The 21813-nt window shown below is 49.7% G+C and overlaps 1 protein-coding gene across 35 annotated transcripts in view; it reads left to right on the top strand.

The window, feature by feature from the left end:
- Window positions 1-21813, top strand: part of NRXN2 (neurexin 2) — a 341743-nt gene that overhangs the window by 244468 nt on the left and 75462 nt on the right. For all 35 annotated transcript variants that reach the window (XM_053369667.1, XM_053369668.1, XM_053369669.1 and 32 more), the window contains one exon: window positions 17696-17877. In XM_053369667.1, coding sequence (XP_053225642.1) covers window positions 17696-17877 — 182 coding nt within the window. The remainder of the gene's footprint in view (window positions 1-17695; window positions 17878-21813) is intronic.

The raw sequence follows: 21813 nt of genomic DNA on the forward strand, positions 1-21813 counted from the left end.
TCAGTGACAGAGCACCCACTTTGCATGCCGAAGGTCCCAGGTTCAATACCTGCTGGTGTCTTCAGGTAGGACTAGGGCAGGGGTAGGCAACCTGAGGCCTGTGGGCCGGATGCGGCCCAATCGCCACCTCAGTCCGGCCCACAGATGGTCCGGGAATCAGTGTGTTTTTACATGAGTAATGTGTCCTTTTATTTAAAATGCATCTCTGGGTTATTTGTGGGGCATAAGAATTCGTTCATTCCCCCCCCCCCAATATAGTCCGGCCCACCACATGGTCTGAGGGACGGTGGACCAGCCCACGGCTGAAAAAGGTTGCTGACCCCTGGACTAGGGTGTCTCTGATCTGAGACTCTGGAGAAGCACTGCTAGTCAAACCTAGATTTGCTTTTCTAAAAAAGAGGTGCTGGGGCCCAGTCATCTGCGTAGCCATCACTTCTGTGGCAAGTGTTGAGGTAGGTGGATAGCCCTCTTGTTGAACTTCCAAGAACTCAGTTGTGGTACAGATGGAAAAGTGAGAGAATGACCCTGGAACAATTTACAGAATACCTTGTCCAGGATCTAACTTTTCTTGTCAGGTTCCAGGAAGGGAGGAAGCCTTTGAAAATATTGCCTTTTTTGGGAATGATTTTCAGTGAAAGTCAAAACAGCTGGTCTAACGCCGCTTATGTTTATGTTAGTTGTATACAATGAAATATTACTACAGTGTTCACTGTGTGATAGTAAAAGAAGCCTATTTAAAACCCAAACCTAGATTTGCTTTTCTAAAAAAAAAAAAGAGGTGCTGGGGCCCAGTAATCTGCATAGCCATCACTTCTGTCTGACCTGATAATTCTGTGACCCTACTGCCTAAGGATGAGGCAGGTGCTTAAAGCATCAAATGCCAAAGATGATGTTGGATTACCAGTGTAGTCAGGATCCTGATGATAATGGGAGATGGTAGTCATAGAATTGTGGAGTTGGAAGAGGCCCTGAGAATCATCTAGTCCAACCCCCTGCAATATGCAGCCAGCCGTCTCTTATGGGGATTGAACCTGCAACCTCGGAATTATCAGCACCACATTCTAACCAATGTTACTGAATGAGCATGGGCTCTCCATCCCTGGTTAAAACATCTTGCAGGGCACTGGGTTGGAGAAAGCTGTTGGAGTTGCCTTGGAAGGGAAGGGGTCTCCCTCCACAGCTGCCCAGCGTCAAAGATTCCAGCTCTTGCTGAGACTCAGGAGTAGCTTCACACACAAAGCAAACCCGGTTCTGGCTTTTCCTCTCCCTGGTGGCTTGGGCAGGGCAGCGGGTGGAGCGATGAGGGAAATGGCAGGCTGCCACCGCAGAGACTCCCCACCCCTTGGAATTGTAGATGAAGGAGGGAGTCTGGAATAGAGCAGCCTCCCGTGACTGGCAGCTGGAGTGGGGGCTCAGTGCCTGGGGTCTCCTCTTGGAGCCCTCTTCACCCCCCTGAAAGCCAGGGGCTGATTGAAGCCCCCACGCTCAGCCCCTGTTGCCTTGAAGGCGGAAGTGCCTCATGTGCTGCAACAGGAGGGGGGAGCCAGAGCAGCCGCCACCCCCAGCGCTGTCTTCCCTCTTCCTTGTTGATGCTGTCAGAAGGAAGTGGGGAAAGGCTTGCAGGAGAAATAGAGAAATCTCTGCCTTTAATCTTGGATACTTATGCTAATGATGAAATTTCTATTAAGTTTCTAATGATCTTTGTCAGTTTCCTTGGTTTAAAAATAAACCCCCATTAGATCCCATTATTCATGCCATAACAGTGCCATTCATGGTGCGCCAGTGCCGGTATCAATATTTATTTTATAAAAGCAGGGAATTAATGGGATGAGAATGGCGTTGTGGCATTCGTTATTAGTACACCTGGATGGGGGCGAGTGCGAAGTGGGTGGGTGGGGGGGACCGGGGGAAAAGAAGAAGTGACAGAGACAGCCCGACTCTCTCCAGCAGATCCAACCTTGGAGGCAGCTGCCTTGCTGCTTTCTGGGCTGCCGCAGTGGAAAGGGGAGAGCCCTCCAGGGATCCACAGAGCTCCTGTGTCAGGTGTCAGAACCTCCTTGCTGGCTGGGGAGATTGGCACAAGTTGCCCAGTTTCCTGCCTCTGCATTGTGGGCAGCCAGAGAGGAGGTTCCTCGACACGGAGTCAAATCCCAGTGTTTACCTGGGCAGCCCCTAGAGCTGAAAGCAGCCCTTGGGAATCCCAGGTACCCGGGACTGCAAGTTGAGGAGGTGTCTGGGACTTCCTCCCCCTCTCGCTGCCTTGGGGCTGGTGCACTGTGAGAGAGCAGGTGCTTGGCATGCAGAAGGTCTCAGGTTAAGTACCTGGCAGTATCTCTAGGGGATAGGAAGGATCCTAGAAAAATCACGCTGGCCTCAGTGGAACACCAGCATCAGCTGGCAGGAGGACAGCCCTTCTGCATTCCTCCCCTTTATTTAGCCAGACCCCTGTCCTCTGATGGTGATGGCCACTTTAGTGGAGACTCTCCTCCTCCTCCTCCTCCTCCTCCTCCTCCTCCTCCTCCTCCTCCTCCTCCTCCTCTTAGTCAGTTCTTGTAGATGGAAGGCTATAGGCTGTCTGCCTTTTCACCACAGCCCCCTTGTTCCTTGCCCAACTCCCTGCTCAGTCTCTCTCCATCTGCCACTACCTAGCAACACGCCTGTCTGCCTTCACACCTTGACTGCTTGACTAAGGGCTGTTAGTCCACCCAAGTGGCAGCTTTTGGGGGAAGCAGCACCCATTACCAGCTTGCCAGGTCAGCTTACCCTCTTCTGCCATGGAGATGGGCACTTGTGGAAGGCAGTGGGCCTAGGTGGCACTATGCAAGGTGCAGACTCGTTGCTCTGAGGATCCTGGGCCCGTCTCTTTTCTTGCGGCTTGTTGAAATGCATTGGGGAGGAGGGGAGGGCTGGATGTCAACCGCATCTTCCAATTCCAAGAACTCGAAATGTGTGATGAGGATTCAACAATGATCACCGTAATTTAGGTTGGTTGGAAGTTTCTGAGCAAAAGCAGCATGTAAAATGCTGGATTTTACATGTTAGCACGTCATCATAACCCTCACTTAATTTTTCTATCGGCAAGATGTAAGGTTTAGGCTACAATCCTATAGGCACTTACTGACCTAGGAGTAAGCTGCACCAAACTTGATGGAGCTTATTTCTGAGTAGGTACACAAAGAATTGCACTGCACGGCTAGCTGGTGGCCTTTTCAAAACCTGAATCTTCTTAAAATACCCATCAGTTTCCAGTTCTGTGCAGAGGTTTGTTGGAGCTTCATGTGCTACACCCTGTGACACCCTGACGCTTTGGGGTGAGGATGGGGGCAGCCTTGGTCACCTTTGGATACCTTCATCTGCACTTATTCTAGGAACACAGGAGGCTCCTTTCCCCCCAGTCAAACCTATTCAGGTCCACCTGGTTCAGTATTGTCCACACTGACTGGCATAACCTCTCCAGCATTTCCGGCGGAGGAGGCGGGGTCTCCCCAGCCTACCTGGAGATCAGGGATTGAACCTGGGACTTGTGCCTGCAAAGAAGAAACTCTAGCACTGAACTACAGCCCTTTCTGTCACTATCAGCAGCTGTCAGCTGGTGGATCAGAGCCATCTCTCCTTCCTTCTGGTTTGAAGAGTATAGAAAAAGTAATTGGAACTATGCCATATTAATCTATATTCTTTGTCTTTGTCTTTTGGCTCAGTTGTTTCATGGGGAGCTCCAGTGTTTAGAAACTTTGCATTGCATGCAGAAGGCCCCACGAGGTCCATTCCCTGCTGGTAGCATCTCCAGGGAAGGCTGGGAATGTTTCCCTTCTGAAACCCCAGAGAGCCACTGCCAGTCAGTGCTGACACTTCTGGGCTAGGCAGATTCAGTTGTCAGTACAAGGAAGCTTCCTGTTTACTACATGCAGGCCACAAAACCCTTTTCATACTTGTGGACCACAGGAGTCGTCGGTCCAGCAGCCCAGCTTGCACAAGTCAGGGAGGGGCAGACCACTGACCTGGAAATGACCTGGGCCTCCTGTGTGGTTTTGCCTGGTGTCCACCAGGTTGCTGGAAACAACCTAGTCAGTTCTGATAATTTCTGAGCCGAACCTTTCTTGCAGAGCCCACAGTGCAGGTGAGTGGGCTTGTGCTTAGGGGCCAGGCTTAACCAGGCCCAGTGTGTTATTGGGTGAGGGGCTTTCTAAATATTTGGTGGAGGTTCACTGGAGTCCAATAAAATTCCTCTCAGGAATCCCCCAAAAATGCCTGCATGCCCAGGACTTGAAAACCCCTCACCAAAATCCAGAAAACTCCAGCTTTTGTGGTATCCCTAATTTCCAGCGACCAACCTTGGTTGCCTGGGTAACCGGCCATTTGGGATTTTTCCTGAGCTTTTCCACTGGGCTTTGAGCAGCAGCAAAGGCATCTGCAGGGGGATGGGGCTGCATTTCACCATCATTATTTTTTATTTATTACCTTTTTGCCCGCTGCTCAAGGTACTTGCGTGGTTTTCCCTCACCCTCAATTTTTTCTGTAGTAACCCTATGAGGTAGGCTTGGCAAAGAGAGTGCAGCTTCCTAATTTAAGTGGCGATTTAGACCCGGGTTTCCCACTTTTGACGCTCTGGACACTGCACACTACTCATTTTTTGCCTGGCCTGGAGGCTCTGATCCTATGGAACTCTTCTGGGGTCAGTCTTGTCTCTTGGGAGGTTCAATGTCTGCAATGGTTCAACCTTCCTTCCTTGTGATCTCTCTCTTACACACAGCTGCAGAGAACCTGGTGGGCTAGAGGGGGAAGCCCTTGGGGACTGCCCCTGCCCTGGTCTTCGTGAAATATCCACATCAAGATTAGAAGTCAAATGCTGTCACTTCACTTAGGACTCCTGTCTCTGCCTCAGATTCAGGTGAGGCAGAGGAAGCACTGAGGTGATGGCTAGAGCCAGTCATGCATTGACAGAGGGCCCAATAACTGGTTTTATATTGATTGATTGATTGATTGATTGATTGGGTTTATATCCCTCTCTCCCTCCTCATTTAATCCCCACAACAACCTTGGGAGGTAGGGTTGGGCTGGGAGGCAGTGACTGGCCCGAGATCGCCCAACGACCTTTGTGGTCAAGTGGGGATTCGAACCCTGCTCTTCCAAGTCATAGCCCAACACTCTTTACCACTTCTCAACACTGACCCTGGGTGGTTGTGGATTGTTTGTTCAGAGAGATGGTGCCAAGTGAGAGGGTCTGCCCTCTCCCCAAAGGGTTGCCTTTCCCATGGGTGTGTTTGTAGATCCAGCTTTGGCCACCAGAGCGCCAAAGAGCATCCATAGCATTGACCATGCTGTTCATCACTTGGCAGTTGTTGTGCCATTGGCGACCTCCTCCTGGGCAGGAGTCGCTTGGCATTAGTTCTCACAGCTCAGTTAACCTCCAGACTAGGTTAGAATCAGAGGTCACCTAGTGCATGAAACCTGCTCCCGCAATATCACAGGACTGCTTTTGAAGACCGCTCGGAAATGCCTGTGAGCCCAAAATATGACTGACTGGACCAGCCAGTTCAGAGACAACCTCTCTGGCTCCTGCTCCATTTCTACTCCCGATTCAAAGTCATCCTGGGGCCTTGCCAGCTGAACAGGGGGGCTTCTGCTCAGCTACGTTCCCTCTCTAGTCATTTGCCATTTGCACCCTTTGATAGGCAAAGGTACTCTCCACATGCTCATTGTGGTTTCTCGTGCCACAGGGGTGTGGAGAGGATGCCTCCGGTCCAGCTGGCAGGTCTTCAGGCCCCTCTGCAAACAGCGGAGGAAGCAAAGTGCCTCTTTGCAGCTAAGAGCTCCCTTAATAGCAGAGTGCCCTTGAGAGCTGACTCCCTCCCCTGGCAGTTTAAGAATTCCCCTTTGAACCCCCGGCAAAGATGCATTCCAGCTTCTCCCCTTTGTGGCTGCAGGGTTGTGGGGCTGCACGGTTTGCCCAGGGACTTTTCTCATCCGCAAAGGGGTCTGGGGGGAAAAATCACCTTCCACCCTACAAGTTCCCCTCTTGATCCCAGAGGAGTATGGTGTGGCTGGCAGTCTGCACATGCTCAGGCGATCACTTTACAGATGCCCCTGAGCAGTCCTGGGAGGACAAGATTTTGCTGTTGGCAATTGGACCCCATCCAGCTTCCTGCCCCACGTGGTGAAGCGACAAGTCCCTTGATGACCAATCCCTCTTCTTATTCTGGCCATGCTCTGGTTCCCTCCCGCTTCCAGTTTCATCCCCATTTTCCCAGGCCTTAATGGGTGATGAATTATTCATTGCTGCCCCTTTTCCCGCAAAGTCTCCCTGGGAAAAGGGGGGGGGGTAGGATCTTCGCATCTCAGCGATGACCTACATTTTGATTTTCTTTCTGCATCTCTCTCCAACTCTCCCTTTACAGAGGGTGAGCAACCAAGACGGGGGGGGGGAGATTGGGGAATTCACTTCAGGCCCACCCAGCCACTCCCTGTGCAACATTGTGCTGGGGAAGAAGGCCCCGGGGGTGAATGGCTGCGCCTCCAAAGAAGGGCAGGGCTGCCACGGGCCCTTGCTTCCGAGCTCCTAGTGAAAAAGGAGCCTGAGCAAAGACCTGAAATGTCTGTGCTGCTACAGTGGCTCATACCTCCCACTGGGGGCCTGTCCCCATCCCCCCCGCTGCCACCTTCAAGGTACCCCTGCATCTTCTCCAGTTGGCCTAGAGACTGGGTGATGTTCAATAAAGGTAAAGGTACCCCTGCCCGTACGGGCCAGTCGTGACCGACTCTGGGGTTGCGCGCCCATCTCGCTTAAGAGGCCGGGGCCAGCGCTGTCCGAAGACACTTCCGGGTCACGTGGCCAGCGTGACGAAGCTGCTCTGGTGAGCCAGCACCAGTGCAGCGCACGGAAACACCGTTTACCTTCCCGCTATAAAGCGGTACCTATTTATCTACTTGCACTTAAGGGTGCTTTCGAACTGCTAGGTGGGCAGGAGCTGGGACTGAACGACGGGAGCTCACCCTGCCACAGGGATTTGAACCGCTGACCATACGATCGGCAAGTCCTAGGCGCTGAGGTTTTACCCACAGCGCCCCCCACGTCCAATGTTCAATACCCCACAGCTTAAGAGCACATCGTGTAGCACATATTTTTGGGCCTGGCACATGGTTAGAGCCTCCTTTGCAGGACCTCCATGATGGGAAGCCAGCTGCTTTTGGACTACAACTCCCATCATCCCTAGCTATCAAGACCACTGGTAAAGGATGATGGGAATTGTAGTCCAAAAGCAGCTGGACACCCAAGCTTGGGAGGCACTACTCTATCCACACCACCACACTGGCTTTCCAAGGAGGAACTGGAAACCAGGAAGGGACCAACTCCAGCCATGCCAAAATCCAGGGATAAAGAAGACAGATGGGGTGTTACCCAAAGGGACCCCGGTTTCTTCCTGTCCCTTTATTATGGTGAACCATTCGCCCTTCTTGTTTGCTAGCTGTGCTGTGGGTGCTCTGTGGAATGCAGGAACAAAATGGGTGGCCTCTGCCTCCACAGGGCTTACAGCCTATCTCAGCCGTCCTCAGTCTGGTGTTTTGGGTTGCAAACCCCATCCACCAGCCCTGACCGTTGGCCAGCCATGCCAACTGAGACCGCAGTCAAAAACATGTGGAGGGTGCTGAGTTGGAGAAGCTGGTTGTCTGAGAGATGGGGAGGAAGAGTGGTGATTGGGGGTACCTTTCGAGGTGCAATAAAGGGGGGGCTAGTGAGAGTTTGCTGAAGGAGGAAGCCAGCATGTCTGTGGGTTGGCTGCTGAGTGAGGGAGGCAAGGAGAGCGCATTGCCTGTAGTCTGTTAAGGCCTCCCTGCCTGCACGTCATGCAACTTTGCTTAGGACTCAGCCAGTAGGTTGTGGCTGAGCCGGGGCAAAGGAAGGGCCTCTGGGAGCCTGGACTCGTGGGTTTTTGTCTCCAGCTATGAGAACAGAGGAACCCAGCATGGCAGGAGGTGGCGAGGAGTCTTCAAGGAGGCTCTCTCCAATCCTGAGCCATGCCAGGCTTCTCTGGAAGGGGTCAGGGCTCTGTCCACTGATCAATACTTGGAACAAGCGGGCTGTGATTGGAGGGGGGGAGATTGGCTGAGCAGGCTTAGGCGGGCAGCTGCCAGGAGCCATCTGCAGAGCTGCACAGCCATGAAATATGCATGAATCTCCCCCGCCCCAGCTGAGCGGCCTGCTCCGTGCATGGCACGTTTTGTTTTCTCTCCTAGCTGGGGCCTATTCTGTGCTTGCAGCAGGATTGGGTGGGGGGGACACAGGGCACTCAACAAGGGTGCAAACAGTCAGGCCCAGGAGGTGCCCTAGGAGCGGAGAAGGCCTGAATGGTATGGCCAAATTGTTGGGTTGGGGGGGTGGCAGCAAGGAAGGGGCTGTGCCATTTTCCAAGCTGCAAAATGCCTCTCTTCAGGTCTGTGGGGGGAGGCAGTCATTTGAGGAGTTGTCCTCCTTCCTATTTAAAAAAACGTTCCATAGGTTGAAATCCAGCACAGCATGGAGAGGGCCGGATCAGGGCAATTCTCCCTGATACGCTCACTTTCTACTTCCATGGTAGGTGTTCATTTTGGAGCATCTATAGAATGTCAATGTCCCATGTTTCTTCCAAGCTCCCTCCACCTTTTGTTTGTCTGGAAGGGGAAAAAACACCATGACATTTTAATTTTATTTTGTATGTTTTTATCATATACAATGGTACCTCGGGTTAAGAACTTAATTCGTTCTGGAGGTCTGTTCTTAACCTGAAACTGTTCTTAACCTGAGGTACCACTTTAGCTAATGCTGCCACGCAATTTCTGTTATTATCCTGAAGCAAAGTTCTTAACCCGAGGTACTATTTCTGGGTTAGCAGAGTCTGTAACCTGAAGCATCTGTAACCCTAGGTACCACTGTATTTGGTTGTAAACAAATCTGATATTTTTCCTGAATTGTGGTATATAAATATTTTTGTAAATAAAATAATTGTTGCTGTTGTTGCAAAGAAGGGGACAGCCATACCCTCTTTTCCAGGTGTGGGTGCTCTGAAGTGCCTCCCTATCCCCTTTTTGTGGGAATGTTCTGGGGTGCAGGAGAGGATATATTGACTAATTATATCCTTATCCAACTTGTGCTAACAAGTTCCCAAAATATCAGCAGAGTTTATAGACATTCCCCTTTAAGTTCGCAACGGTAACGCTTGCACAGGTTTGCTAGAACCTCTATAATAATTACTCTGGTAATTTCCCCTTTGTTCCCTCTTAAAATACAAGACACAACACTTTATAAAAGTATAAAAGAGTTTACTCATGTTCTGTTCACAATATGATCCCAGAAGGCAGACAGGGTTAAAAAGGTAAAATACATTTAGAATCTATCTTGTAGCAAGATAGTCCTTATCTCCTCTCTTGGCTGGGAGCCAAGAGAGCATCCTTAGATGTTTCCTCATGGAAGGAAGATGGCAGAGAGAGATGGCAGAGAGAGAGAGTGACTGCCTGCCCTGTGCTTTTGTCATTACCTGCACAGGTGAGGCCACATCCACCTCTGGTCACATGCGGAGGAAGTCCGTCCCCAGGAAGTTTACCTGCTTGCTAGACAGACATCCCTCCCCATGTTCTAACATGTACACTCTAGGAATGTTGTCATTGACTGCTCCTGTGTTTACATCCCACACTTTTTCCCAGAAGTGTTCAGGGCCATGTTGGGAAGGGGAACTGCTCATTCCTTGGAGCCCCTTCTCTGTTACCTTTACTGGTTGGCAGCGTTTTATTGCCCCATTAATTTTTATTGATCTTTTAATTTGTGCTAAAGTGCTTTCTAAAACCGCCATTTATATATTAAAAAAATATGCACGTAATAACGCTTAAAATGAAAGGGTGGCATGGTACTAATGCGAATTTTTAAAGAAAAAATCTTGCCTTTTTCCGATCACATAGCATTTTAGCAACTTGCCTCCTCCCCCGATTGAAGTACTTCTTGTTTAAAAAATTCGCCCAGAGCTCTGCTATGTTACTCTTCATATTTGCTCAAAATGGCAAAAAGTATTTTTAAAAGCAAGCTGTTCTGCGCAGTCACCTCTTGCAACCGTCTGCTATCAGAGAGAGCCAGAAGACAAATGTGATCTGAGGGGGAAAAGGCAGGTAAAATGTGAGCTAATCAAAAGCTGAAAGGGAGGCTTCCAGTCTCTGCAAGTCAAACATAAAACGGTCTAAGGAGGAAGGTCCACCTCACAGAGTCAGCTGCAGAACTTGAGGTGTCAAGTAAGTTAGCTAAATGAATTATGTATCAAATCTATAAAATTTTCAGCTAGCATTTTTTTAAAAAGCCAATCGAGATGCCAGGAAACATTTCTTTCAGATCAAATGGATTGATGACTTTGAAGAAAGACTATTCCACAATAAATTTGGACTTGGAAATAGCAGCTTCCCTCGGGGGTAGCCAGCCTGTGGGGACCGGTGATGTTGTTAGACTCCCATCAGCATCACCATCATCACGGTTGTTGGGCCTGCTGGCTGCCGGGAGTCTGACAGTGTTTGGAGGGCGCCAGCAGTGATGTCGAGTGCGAAAACTTCCACAGAAAATCTTCCGAAACAGAACATTTCCCAGTGCTTCATTTTTCCACAGAAAATCTTCCGTTTCGAAAGTTCATAAACAGCACTGTGAATGGATGTCAGTTGCAAATACAAGCTTGGCAGTTTCAAAATTTTTAGCTTTGTTTACTAAACACAGATAAAACAAAAATGCTGCATTAGATTGTTCTGCTATGGCAGCAGGAAGTTTTCCAAAGCAAGCTAAGAAACTTTCTGATGCAAATTACCCCGTGTAAATTATCCTCATTTGCCAAGGGCAGAAATTCCAAACTTACATCACTGGCTACCTGTTCCTCATTTCCAGTATGTTTGAATTTTAAAGGGATGCGTTATAAACTAATACTTGGGTGGTATTTTACTTCCTGAAGAGCAAGTCAGATATAATTATATAATGGTATACCAGTGCTAGAGCTGCAACTCTGGTCATCATCCTAGCATTTTTTTATGCCTTTTGGACTTGTGCAGACCTCACAAATTTATTGGATCTCTACAGCAAGTGACATTAGAAAAAAAATATGTGGCTACAAGTTGCCCATAGATCTGTTTGTCAGCCTTCTGTAAAATGGATATGTAATGGACAAAATATCTGAGATCTTTAGGGGGAGTCTTTGTTCGTGGGGTCCCCTGCAGCTCAGACGCACGTCTCGCACCCAGGTGCTCAGTGTTGCAGGCCTGATTCTGTGGAACTCCTGGCTGAGAGGAGACAAGCCCACAGCCTGTGGTTGGAAGGCCCTTGGCCACAGGACCTTTCCTATTTCAGCAGGCATTTTAAGGACGCTTTCTGTTTTTATTATTCATCCTAATTGATCTTCTCCATTGCATGCTTTTAAGTTTTTATGTACACTGCTTAAAAACTATAGTAATTAAGCGGTATATAAATAGCTTTAAATATAAATAATTAAATACTCCAGGTCATGCATTTATTAACAGCAGCTGGATTGGTTGGAGGTGGAGAAAGATTAAAAACCCACCCAAGATTGAGAAATGGCTCGTGAAGATATGGAACTGAGCTTGTGTGGTCAATTGCACCAATGTGGTCAGAGTAAGAGGGGGCAGACAACAAATTGGCCTTTTTATACAGAAATCGAATCTCCATTCTTTTAACATAAAAGAGGCATGAGCACAATCAGGGAATCACAAATAAGCACCATACCAAATTTAACAATGGATTTAAAAAAAGAAGATTAGCTGAGAGGAAATGCTCACTTGTGCATACAAAACATGGCAGGATGTGCAGGGAGGGAGAGCGCAGTGCTGTCAGTTGTGTTCCTGCAACTCAACTTATGGCCTGTAGCAAAAGTTGGATTGTGCTGCCAGGAGCCACCCCTGTCTAGAAGCCCCCAGACAAGGGTACTTTCAAAATGGGTATACCTCATCTAAACTCTGAAATGGTACCTTCCACCACTTCTGCCTTCTCCTTGTATGGCATGAGTTAATGGTGCCCCCCTGCATGTGTTTACTAGTCAGCCAGTCCCACTGAGTTCCATCGCTCATATAGCAGCCTTTGCCTTTGCAGGGCCAAAGCAGCTGTGTGAACAGCCACAGGAGCAGTGTTTGGCCCTGTAAGATAGCCAATGCACACATGCTGCCACCTCACCTGCTGCGTGAGTCAGCCCATTAGCAGAGGAAACTGCAGAGGAGGTAGCTGGTAGAGGTGGGGTGAGAACTAACAGGTTCCTGGGTTCTCAGGGATGGGGAAGGTGCCAGGACTGGCATTCCTTGAGACCTCAGGAACTCATCCAGCCCTTTAGAAAGGAGAGGCTGGTGCCAAGACCCCCCAGCATGGAAAAGGATGGGTGCTGTTTGGTTTGGGGAGGGCAGTGCGGAGATGAGCCTTCGCCACCTCCATCCTTCCCTGCCCGCTGGCATCTCGGTTGCCCCTCCCAGTTCGCCTTCTTCTTCCCCTCCAGGTTTGGTTGCTGACAATTTCTGAGCTAATCAAGGAGGCTGACAGAGATGGATGGGTGGCGAAGCAGAGGGGGACAGTTGGCCTTGAAGGCCGCCTTTGTCGCTCAGAGGAACAGCTCAGTGGAGAGGCTGGCAGGCCATGGCCCCTGCACAATGCCCTTCTCCTGCCAGCTCACGGGAGGGCACAGTGACCGATATGTGGGGAGTAGGTTTCTCAAGGAGGGTCCTTTCCCTAACAGTCTTAATGAACCTCAGGCATACACAGAGAGTTTTGCAGCCGTTGTTGACTTCAGAGGTGCTCAAAAGCAGCCCTCTGTCGCCCCCCACCTTGCCAGGCCTCTTCCCAACCTCCTGCAGGCCCAGAAAAGGGGAAGGCCTTGCACCTCTTCCTGCCTCCATCACCTCCATCTCCTTCCCAGTTTGCTGCTTGCAGCACACTCTGGAACTGAAGTGAAATTTCACATCAGTTGGGAATTGGGTGAACTGTCAGGACTTTGGTTTTTGAACATTTTTAGTCTTTTTGTTATTGTTTTTTGATGGGGAAGAGCAAGGGACTTCTGCCTCCCTTTAACCCAAGTGTCTCTGCTTTTATGCCTCCTTTTATTACTGTTTTCTTTACTTGGTTGCTTTGGTTTCCTAAGTACAAAAGAAGTTGTTCTCTGTAGCTGAGGGAGAGGAAAGCCCCTATTCCATTTTACTCATTTCTGGAGTTGAGAAGAGAGACCAAAGTCTCCCTAGTTAGTCTAGGGCAGTGGTTCCCAAGTGGTGGTCTGTGGACCACTCCCATATATATACCATAATTTTCAAAAGTAGGGGATCCATGGCTTGGCTTTTGAAAAACAGGGGGTCTGCATTACTTAGCTAACTGGGAACCACTGGCCCAGAGGATGCGGGGGAGGCAATCAGCCTTGCAAATAAGCCCAGGCGAGTTACTTCTGTGCTTGCTGCAGATGAATGGAAGCCCTTTCTCCACAACCACTCGCCTCTTTGCAGGCATTTTAAACAATAAACTGAAAGCTCTCCTCTCTTTCCTGTTCTGTAGGCACTTCAGGCTAATGGAGGAAGCAGGTTGTTTCAGGGGAAGTCAGCTCACGATTGAGGTCATAGAAGTTGTCTTACGCAGAGGGCAGAGGAAATCAGGACCTTGGAGAGCTCCCAGTGAGCCCTGCTGGCAGGAAGAAGATTCCGCTCTTGCAGGCAGCAGGAGCCAATTGGCCAGGCCTGTGATGGGGTTGGCGCCGTCTCCTCTGAGGACCTGGATGGACTGCAGATGGGACGTTGCCAGACTTTATGGTCCTTGATGCCTGTGAGGCTGGAAATACAGAGGCCAGTGCAGGAGCGTTGATGGTGGCAGGTCTGCGTCCTGGCAGCTAGGACCCCCAAATTGGCTACTGATGATGATTCCCGCTCCCAAGGCCCCACGGTCGAGGGTCACAGTGGACTGACAGAGGTCAGGCAGAGCGACTCGCCTCGCCTCCACTGACCTGCATGGTTTCCAGGCTAGTCATGGAGGGAGGGACTTCTTTGGCTCTGCAACTGGTATGGGCTGGAGGAGGGAGAGCGGGAATCAAGGTGGAAGGCCTGGTCACCTGTGGCTTTTGTGCAAGTTAGGAAGTACAAGGCTGGACTCAATCCCAGGTGCAGCAATGGGAGTCCAAATCTCTTCCAGTGCTTTTTTTTTCCTGTGGAAGATTTCCAGCTCTGTAAGTCTATTCCAATAGGATGCCAGCCGCAAATACAATGTTAGGAAATCTTGGCATTTTCAAGGGTTTTTTTAGCTTTGTTTACTAAATACAAGCGAAACAAACTTGCAAGGTTAGATCACTCTCCAGGGCACCAGGGAATTTTCTGGTGCAGATTGCCCTGTGTAATTTAAGACTAATTTCATAATTTCCCCAGAAATTGCACGCATCCGCCAGGTCCTCTTACTGAAGGTCTCCCTGGAATCTTTTCTTCAAGGGCAGCTGGACTAGGGCAATGGGATGAGGACTTCACAGTGTTGCCCAATGTTAGAAACTCAGATATATACAGTCATATCTCATGTTACGTTTGCTACAGGTTGAGCGTTTTCAGGTTGCGCCCCGCGGCGCCCCAGAAGTACCGGAAAGAGTTATTTCCGGCTTTCGCCGCATGTGCAGATGCGCAAAATGATGTCACGCATGCGCAGACGCGGGTTGCGTTCTGCTCATGTTGCAAACGGGCCTCCAGAATGGATCCCGTTCGCAACCAGAGGTACCACTGTAAGCTACTTGCCAAATGGCACCTTAAATTTGGGTTACGGTCACCACAATGGAATGTCTAGGTGCCTTTTTTTGCAGTGTGATATTATTATTATTATTCATTTCATTTATATACTGGTTTATATTTTAAAGAAAAAAATGATTTATAATACATTAAAACATCAAATAAAACAATCCAGAATAAAACAAATTCAGGCTTCATAGGAAATATTTCAGATCCTTCTCTAAGTGACATTTGCTTTCCCCATATTTATTCACCCACTTAATTTATGGAACTGCCCCATAGCAGAAGTAATCTAGGAAGCTAGTGTGGTGTAGTGGTTAGAGTGTCGGTTTGAGACCTGGGAGATGAGGGTTAAAATCCCTGTCCAGTCATAAAGCTCACTGGGTGACTAGTCACAGCCTCTTAACCTTCCTCACAGGGTTGTTGTAGGGGGATTGGGGTGGGGGAGGTTAGCTATATATTCCTTGGAGAAAAAGTGGGATATAAATGCAATAAATAAGATCTTCTGCTTGCCTGCTTAAGAAAACAGGAGGGGCCAACCAGGTCAGTTGCCAACCTGGTATCCAGAGTTCTCCACACAGTTAGATATGCACCAGTAGCAAAACACACCTGGCACCTGAGGAATTTCCCCTACACCTCACCCATCTGCCATCGGCTGTGCTCCTCTAGAAGGCCCCTCCCCTCCAAAGACCTGGCTCTCTAAGCTGAGGTGTCTGCATGTTCCTCAGTTTCCTTTAGCTCAGGGGTCAGCAAACTTTTTTCAACAGGGGGCTGGTCCACTGTCCCTCAGACCTTGTGGGGGGCCAGACTATATTTTGGGGGGGGATGAACAAATTCCTATGCCCACAAATAACCCAGAGATGCATTTTAAATAAAAGGACACATTCTACTCATGTAAAAACACGCTGATTCCCAGACCGTTCGCAGGCTGGATTTAGAAGGCGATTGGTCCGGATCCGGCCCCCGAGCCTTAGTTTGCCTACACATTCTTTAGCTGCTGCTGTTCTACTTGCATTGCTTGAATGTGACTTTAGCTCACAGGTTGGCCGGGACTGATAGGCGCTGTAGTCTGAAACATCAGGAGGGCACCGTGTTGGTGAAGGCTGCTTTAGGTGGCTGTTGATCACAAACCTTTCAGAAGCCATTGTGAATGCGCAGTTGATACGCGCATAATCATGGGGCTGGAAGCAGCCCTGCTGCATGCAGGAGGGGGGGAGAGCTGTATAACCATAATTAATTTCTTGTTTTCAGTATTTCCAGCAAAAACCTAAAGCACATTGGTTACAAACAATATAAGCCATGATGCTAAGATAATGATCAGATGATGGGCGGGGGCAGGGGGGTAAAAAGGGTTTTACATTTGCCACCCGCCACCTCATCTGTCACACCTCTGGGTACCAAAATTTGGATCCCTGGGGCCTACCCTCCCAGGCCTGTCTTTGAGAAGTAGCCCCCATCCCCCCCCAATCCTGGGAGCATGATAGCCTTGAGCCACTTCTTTAGGGAGGAACTCCACACATAAACACAGTTCCTGTTTCTGTTGCCTGACTAGCTGGTTGTTGGAAGCCGAGGCAGTGGGGCAAGCTTCCAGCCTACACTGGTCTGCCAGGCTAGAGGTTACAACATGATGCCTGTCAAGGCCATGTCCTGAGCTGCTCTGAGGACCAAATGAGGCTGGCTAGTTGAAGTAGGGTCCTACCGCCTGTTTAGGTTTTCAGCTTCAGACCCCACCACCCAACTCACTTGTTGTAGTCCTTCTGCCTGCCTGGTCAAACAACCCACCTCTGTCACCTCTTGTTCCAGAGGATGTGAGGTGCTGAGGAGGCCAGTGGAAGCCAGCCATTCCGTTAGCTTGGCAGAATTCCTGGAATGGCAGAGGCGTGTGCCTGGTGCATCTTCAGGCAGCTCTGAAGAGCCTCTTGAGGCCTTCCAGCTCCCACCATCATCCTTGAACATGGGCCAGACTGGCTACTGGGAGTTGGGAGTCCATCCACCAGCATCTGAGGGGCTTCCCATGTTCCCCCTGCCTGCTTTGGGGGCTCGCTCCTTCCTCCCCATGAGACACTCAGGGATGTTGGTAAAGGCAGCTGTTATTCCAGAACAGACAAAGGTGTCAGCTTGATGGAGAGGCACTGGGGGTTCCTGGCCAGGAGAACCAGAAAGGCAGCCTGAGTGTTTGTATGTGAGGAGGAGCCAGGCTTGAGGGGTGATGGATGGCCCTGCTGGAGCCCATGCCTCAAGGAGGGCTGAGGGGAGGGCTGGGTGGTCAGGAAACGAATGGCCTGTCTCAGCCCTTATCCCTCCCTGTCCATCATCCCTAACCCGCTCCCTCCCACCCCCAACCTTGTTTTTGCGGCAGAGACGGGCAGGGGACATGAAGGGGCTATCCAGGTGGGGCACTTGGGCATTGCAGGTTGAGGTGGAGGTTACAGGAGGGTGCCAGAATGGGGGCTTCCAAGGTCTATACCCAGCAGTTATGTGCACAAGGTCTGAGCTATGCTTCTCCCCATATGTTCCTGAGATTTCCATTCCCCAGATATTGATAACTTCAGCGGAGGGCGCAGATAAGACCCAAAATATGACAGATAGAGTCCCTGAGCATGGATGGCTCCCTATATTCCAAATTGATGTTTTTGTTCCTCCAGACTGCCATCAAAGGTGTCCCCCTGGGTTAAAAGCCAATAAAGATCCTTCACTCCCAGGTGTGAGAGAGCTGGATGATGGCAGAAGCACTCTGCACATGTTCCCGCACACTCATCACCATTCCTTTTGTGCTACGTGTTAAGCAGCTGTGCTCTGGTGAAAGCGAGCCAAATTGAGCCCTGCCCAGAGCAGCTTGTGAGCAGTCCAAGGGACCTCCAGTTTTGTCCCTGAAGCTCTGCCTTTCACACCGGCAGGTGAAGGATCCCAAAGGCTGCAGTGGACCTTCCTCTCTGACTTTTCTCTTTCTTCCTCTTTCCAGCTGGGACGACATACATTTTTGGGAAGGGCGGGGCGCTGATCACCTACACGTGGCCTCCCAATGACCGCCCCAGCACACGGGCCGACCGCCTGGCCGTGGGTTTCAGCACGCACCAGAAGAACGCCATCCTGGTGCGGGTGGACAGTGCCTCTGGCCTCGGGGACTACCTGCAACTCCACATAGTAAGGATGGCAGAGGGGCTGGGCTGGGGGAGGGAGGGAGCAGGTTGGTGGGGAGGGGATCCAGGTGGTGGGGGGCCTGATTTTTCAGATAAGCTCTGGGTTCAAAACTGGTGCAAATGACACTAATCCTGGGGAACTGGGTTGTGAGGTGAGAAGGGGGGGGGTGACCAGTTTCAGATGTATGTTTTCCCAGACACTCACAGGGGGCCAAACAGAACACATCTCCCCACGCCCACCCCTGCCAGCTCATGAATGGCTGCTGGCAATATATATATATTTTGCCAGCAAAATATATATATCATTTTCTCTTTTTACAAATGTTTTAACAAAAAACCCAAAATCTTTACGTAATCAATCTGCATTTCCCTCGACTTCCCTCCCTTCCTTTCTGCGGTTACTTATTTTATGTCTGTTGTTACTGCATATCCAATTCAAGCCTATTTTCTAATTTCCCCTTTTTATTATTTCTTTCTGCACGTGTTTATGTCAATTCTGCTAATGTTTTAAGTTGTTTACAATACATCTTCAAATAGTCAATAAATTTTCCCCATTCTGTTTTAAAAAGTCTCTTTTCTTGGTTTCTTATTCTTCCGGTAAGTTTCACCATTTCTGCATTTTTCATCAATTTTAATTGCTGGTCCTCCTTGGTTGGAACTATTTCTTCTTTCCATCTCTGGACATAAATCATTTGGGCAGCCACAGGAGCGTACATATATATTTTTTTCTGTTCTTTGGGTACCTCTCCACCAGTTATACCTAAAAGAAAAGCTTCTGATTTTTTACGAAAGTTATCTACAACATTTCCCCCCCAACTCATTATAAATCATTTCCCAGAAAGATTCTGCTACCTGACGTGACCATCACATATGGAAAAACGTACCCTTCTTCTCTTTACATTTCCGACAGATATCTGGTTCTGACTTATAAATTTTTGCTAATTTACTAGGAATCAGATACCACTTATACATCATTTTCATATGATTTTCTTTTATCGCATAGCACACTGTAAATCTCAAATCCACATTCCACAATCTTTCCAATGCTGCCATTTCAATATTATGTCCTATATCCATTGCCCAGAATAATTGATGATTCATCCTTTGTTTGCCATTCTGATAGCATTTTAGACATTACTTTTTGATTATTTAGCAGGTCTTTTTCTAGTTGAGAGGTTTGATTTGTAGGTCACTAGCTGTTTAAATACACTCCTCACCCAGTTGGGCCTATTTCATGGGGAGATTTGGCCAGCGGCCGAGGCCTGAGGGTGGGTTGCCACTTCTGGGGCTTGTGAAAATTACCCCACCCCCGCTGCCCCATTATACATCTTCAACTTTCACCTTCTTGATGGGCAGTTCTAGATGGTGTCTGAAAGTGTGGACCATGCTGCTCTTGCCACCTTCGCTTTGGCAGGAGTGAGTGGGGGGCTTGGAACTTCAGTTGCTGAACTGCGTTGCCTTGCACATTGGACTCGAGTAGGATGGAACAATTCAAGCAGAGACTTGAATGGGCCCTTCCAAGGGACTTGAATTGGGCCCTTCCAAGCTATTCTCTGTCAACAGACGATGGCTGGTGTTTGTGCATACATACCCCTCCACAGGTTCAGCCCTTGATTGTTTCTGTCCAGACCTGTATCCAAACCAGTCTTTGCATGAGCTCCCTTAGAGCTCACCCCTTCAGTCCCAGTTTTTTCCTGTGTTCTGGGGTTGTGTGCTGACAATCGATGTGCCTTTCCCACATCACCAGAGTGGGGCACAACAGACCCCAGGCTCTTAAAAAGTGATGTCCTGGAGTCAAAGTTTGCCCTTTTTCGTTTCTGCTCCAGAGATGTGGGCGTTTGCTGTGGTCCTGCCTGGAACTCTGCATGCGCTCAGACACAGCATCCTCTCCTGCCACTTCTGTAGCCCTGGGTTGTGCTCAGCTCGAAACAAGACCGGCCCAATTTGCACACTGGACAAATAGGCCCTGCATACACTCTGCATACACTCAGATACCATCTTTGCTTTTGGCACTGAGCATTCCTTTCAAGTCCCTGACTTCAGGCAAGAAACAAAGAGGGGCTGTTAGGACAGGATTCCCACCCCCATGTTATGTGTTGCTGCTGTTGTTTAAAATACATTATTCTTTAAAAATAATAATGGGGAGACGTTGATGGGGTGTATTTGAGTGGGCCTGCACGTTGCAGCGGGGGTGGCCTGCCTCCCTCCCTCTTCTGCTCCCGGGTGATGGAGGCTGGACCCCTTCCGCTTTTCCCTTCTGCCTCTCCCGATCTCTCCAAGCAGGGCAAACTGATTAATTCCTCGCCCTGTGTGAACGCAGCGTCTCAAAACAGGCCGCAGGCACCCAGTCCATCTCTGTGTCGTTCCTATTAATATTTATGCATTAATGGCTGTGCATGATATTGGGAGAGGAGGAGGAAGAGAGCTCGTTACTTAATGAAATACTCATTGCCCGGAGGGGGGAGCAGGATGCAGGAGGCTAATTTCTCCCTCGTGTGCATGGCTGTGGTCGGGCGCCCTGGATGGCGGAGTGCAGAGTCATCTCTCTTGCTCCTTCTCTGAGCTGCCATGGATGCAAATCGACGTTTCGTTGATTAGGTTTGGGTATGTCTTCAGGTATATGGTGGCAGCCTCTCTTTTCTCCTGTGGAGTGGGAGTCCATCCCCCCCCCCCCTTGAGGAGACAACATGCCTGGATGAAGTCTGCATTTTGTTTCAGCAGGACAGGCATTCTGCACAGATCCTGGATTTGGGAGAATTCAAGCCGATGGCCTGAGACGCAGCCAATTGGCGGCCTCCTCCTCACACACTTCCCTTTTATGTAAGGTTTTTGGCTGCCGGTCACCATGAGCCAGGGCTGGTGTGTGTTTTTTTGGGGGGCGAACAAGCAGCATTTGGGTGGAGGCTGCCCCATCAGCTGTCCTTCACCCCTCCCTTGGCTCAGCCAGGAAGAACAAAACTGCCATGAAGCTTAGCTAGCCATGGTATCCAAATCCAGGGGGTTGTTTGCGACAACCTCAACAAGTTACAAATCTGCCATAGCTGAAGCCTGGCTAGAGTTTGGGCATTGTGGGAAACCAAGCTGAATGGCAGCTTCCAAGCTTGTTTCTCTGCATCAGAGAAAGAGAGAAATGGGAGCAACTGAGCAGTGTAAACCACGGTAAGCCAGAAACCCTGGCTTATTGGAACATTTAAAGCGAGCCGTAAGGCAGGGGCCTCCCTTGTTCTCTTAGAATGGCAATGGCGCCCACCTCAGAGGTGCCGGAACTGAATTCTGGTGAGTTTGGCTGAAAAAAAAGCCCTGGTTGCATTTCTTTTGCATGCCTCTCTTGGCCAGAGGCAATCGCTTGAGCTGAATCCCTTCTGTATTTGCCCCCTCCCACCTGTCAATCACCTGACACCAGGCATGGAACAAGTGAAGCTATGGATGCCAAGGCTTAGAGCTTTCCACAGGAACAGGCACCATATTCCCGCAGCACCAAATTGAAGCCATGGCTTCAGGAGAGCAATCAGGCTCAGCACACTCTTAAGCCTCAGCAACCGGGGCTACACTTGCCCTTTGCCTAGTGTCAGGTGACAGGTAGGTGGGTGTGGCTTGGCCAGACAGCCTTGCAAACAGCAGCATGGTGGGGTGATGCTGCTCCTCTGGTTGGTTGGTTGGTCAGTGCAGTGCAAGCTCATTGGCCAGGAGCTCCATGTTGACTCTGCTGGTGCATTTGCACCATGCTGGTCTTGCCGCCTGCTCCCTCTTCTAGTAACCGGCAGAGACGTGGCCAGCCACAGGTCAGTAAGCAGCGCCACCCCACCCCACTGTCTGCAACTCCTTGTGGGCCAAATTCAGGAGCAAGCCAAATTGGGCCTGGCATTCCCCATTATTGGTCTACACCCAAAAGCAGGGCCAGAACTCTGTGCAGAATAAACCATACCTGTTACTTCTCATG

This window comes from Podarcis raffonei, chromosome 16, assembly GCF_027172205.1.
Source record: "Podarcis raffonei isolate rPodRaf1 chromosome 16, rPodRaf1.pri, whole genome shotgun sequence".
Classification (NCBI taxonomy): domain Eukaryota; kingdom Metazoa; phylum Chordata; class Lepidosauria; order Squamata; family Lacertidae; genus Podarcis; species Podarcis raffonei.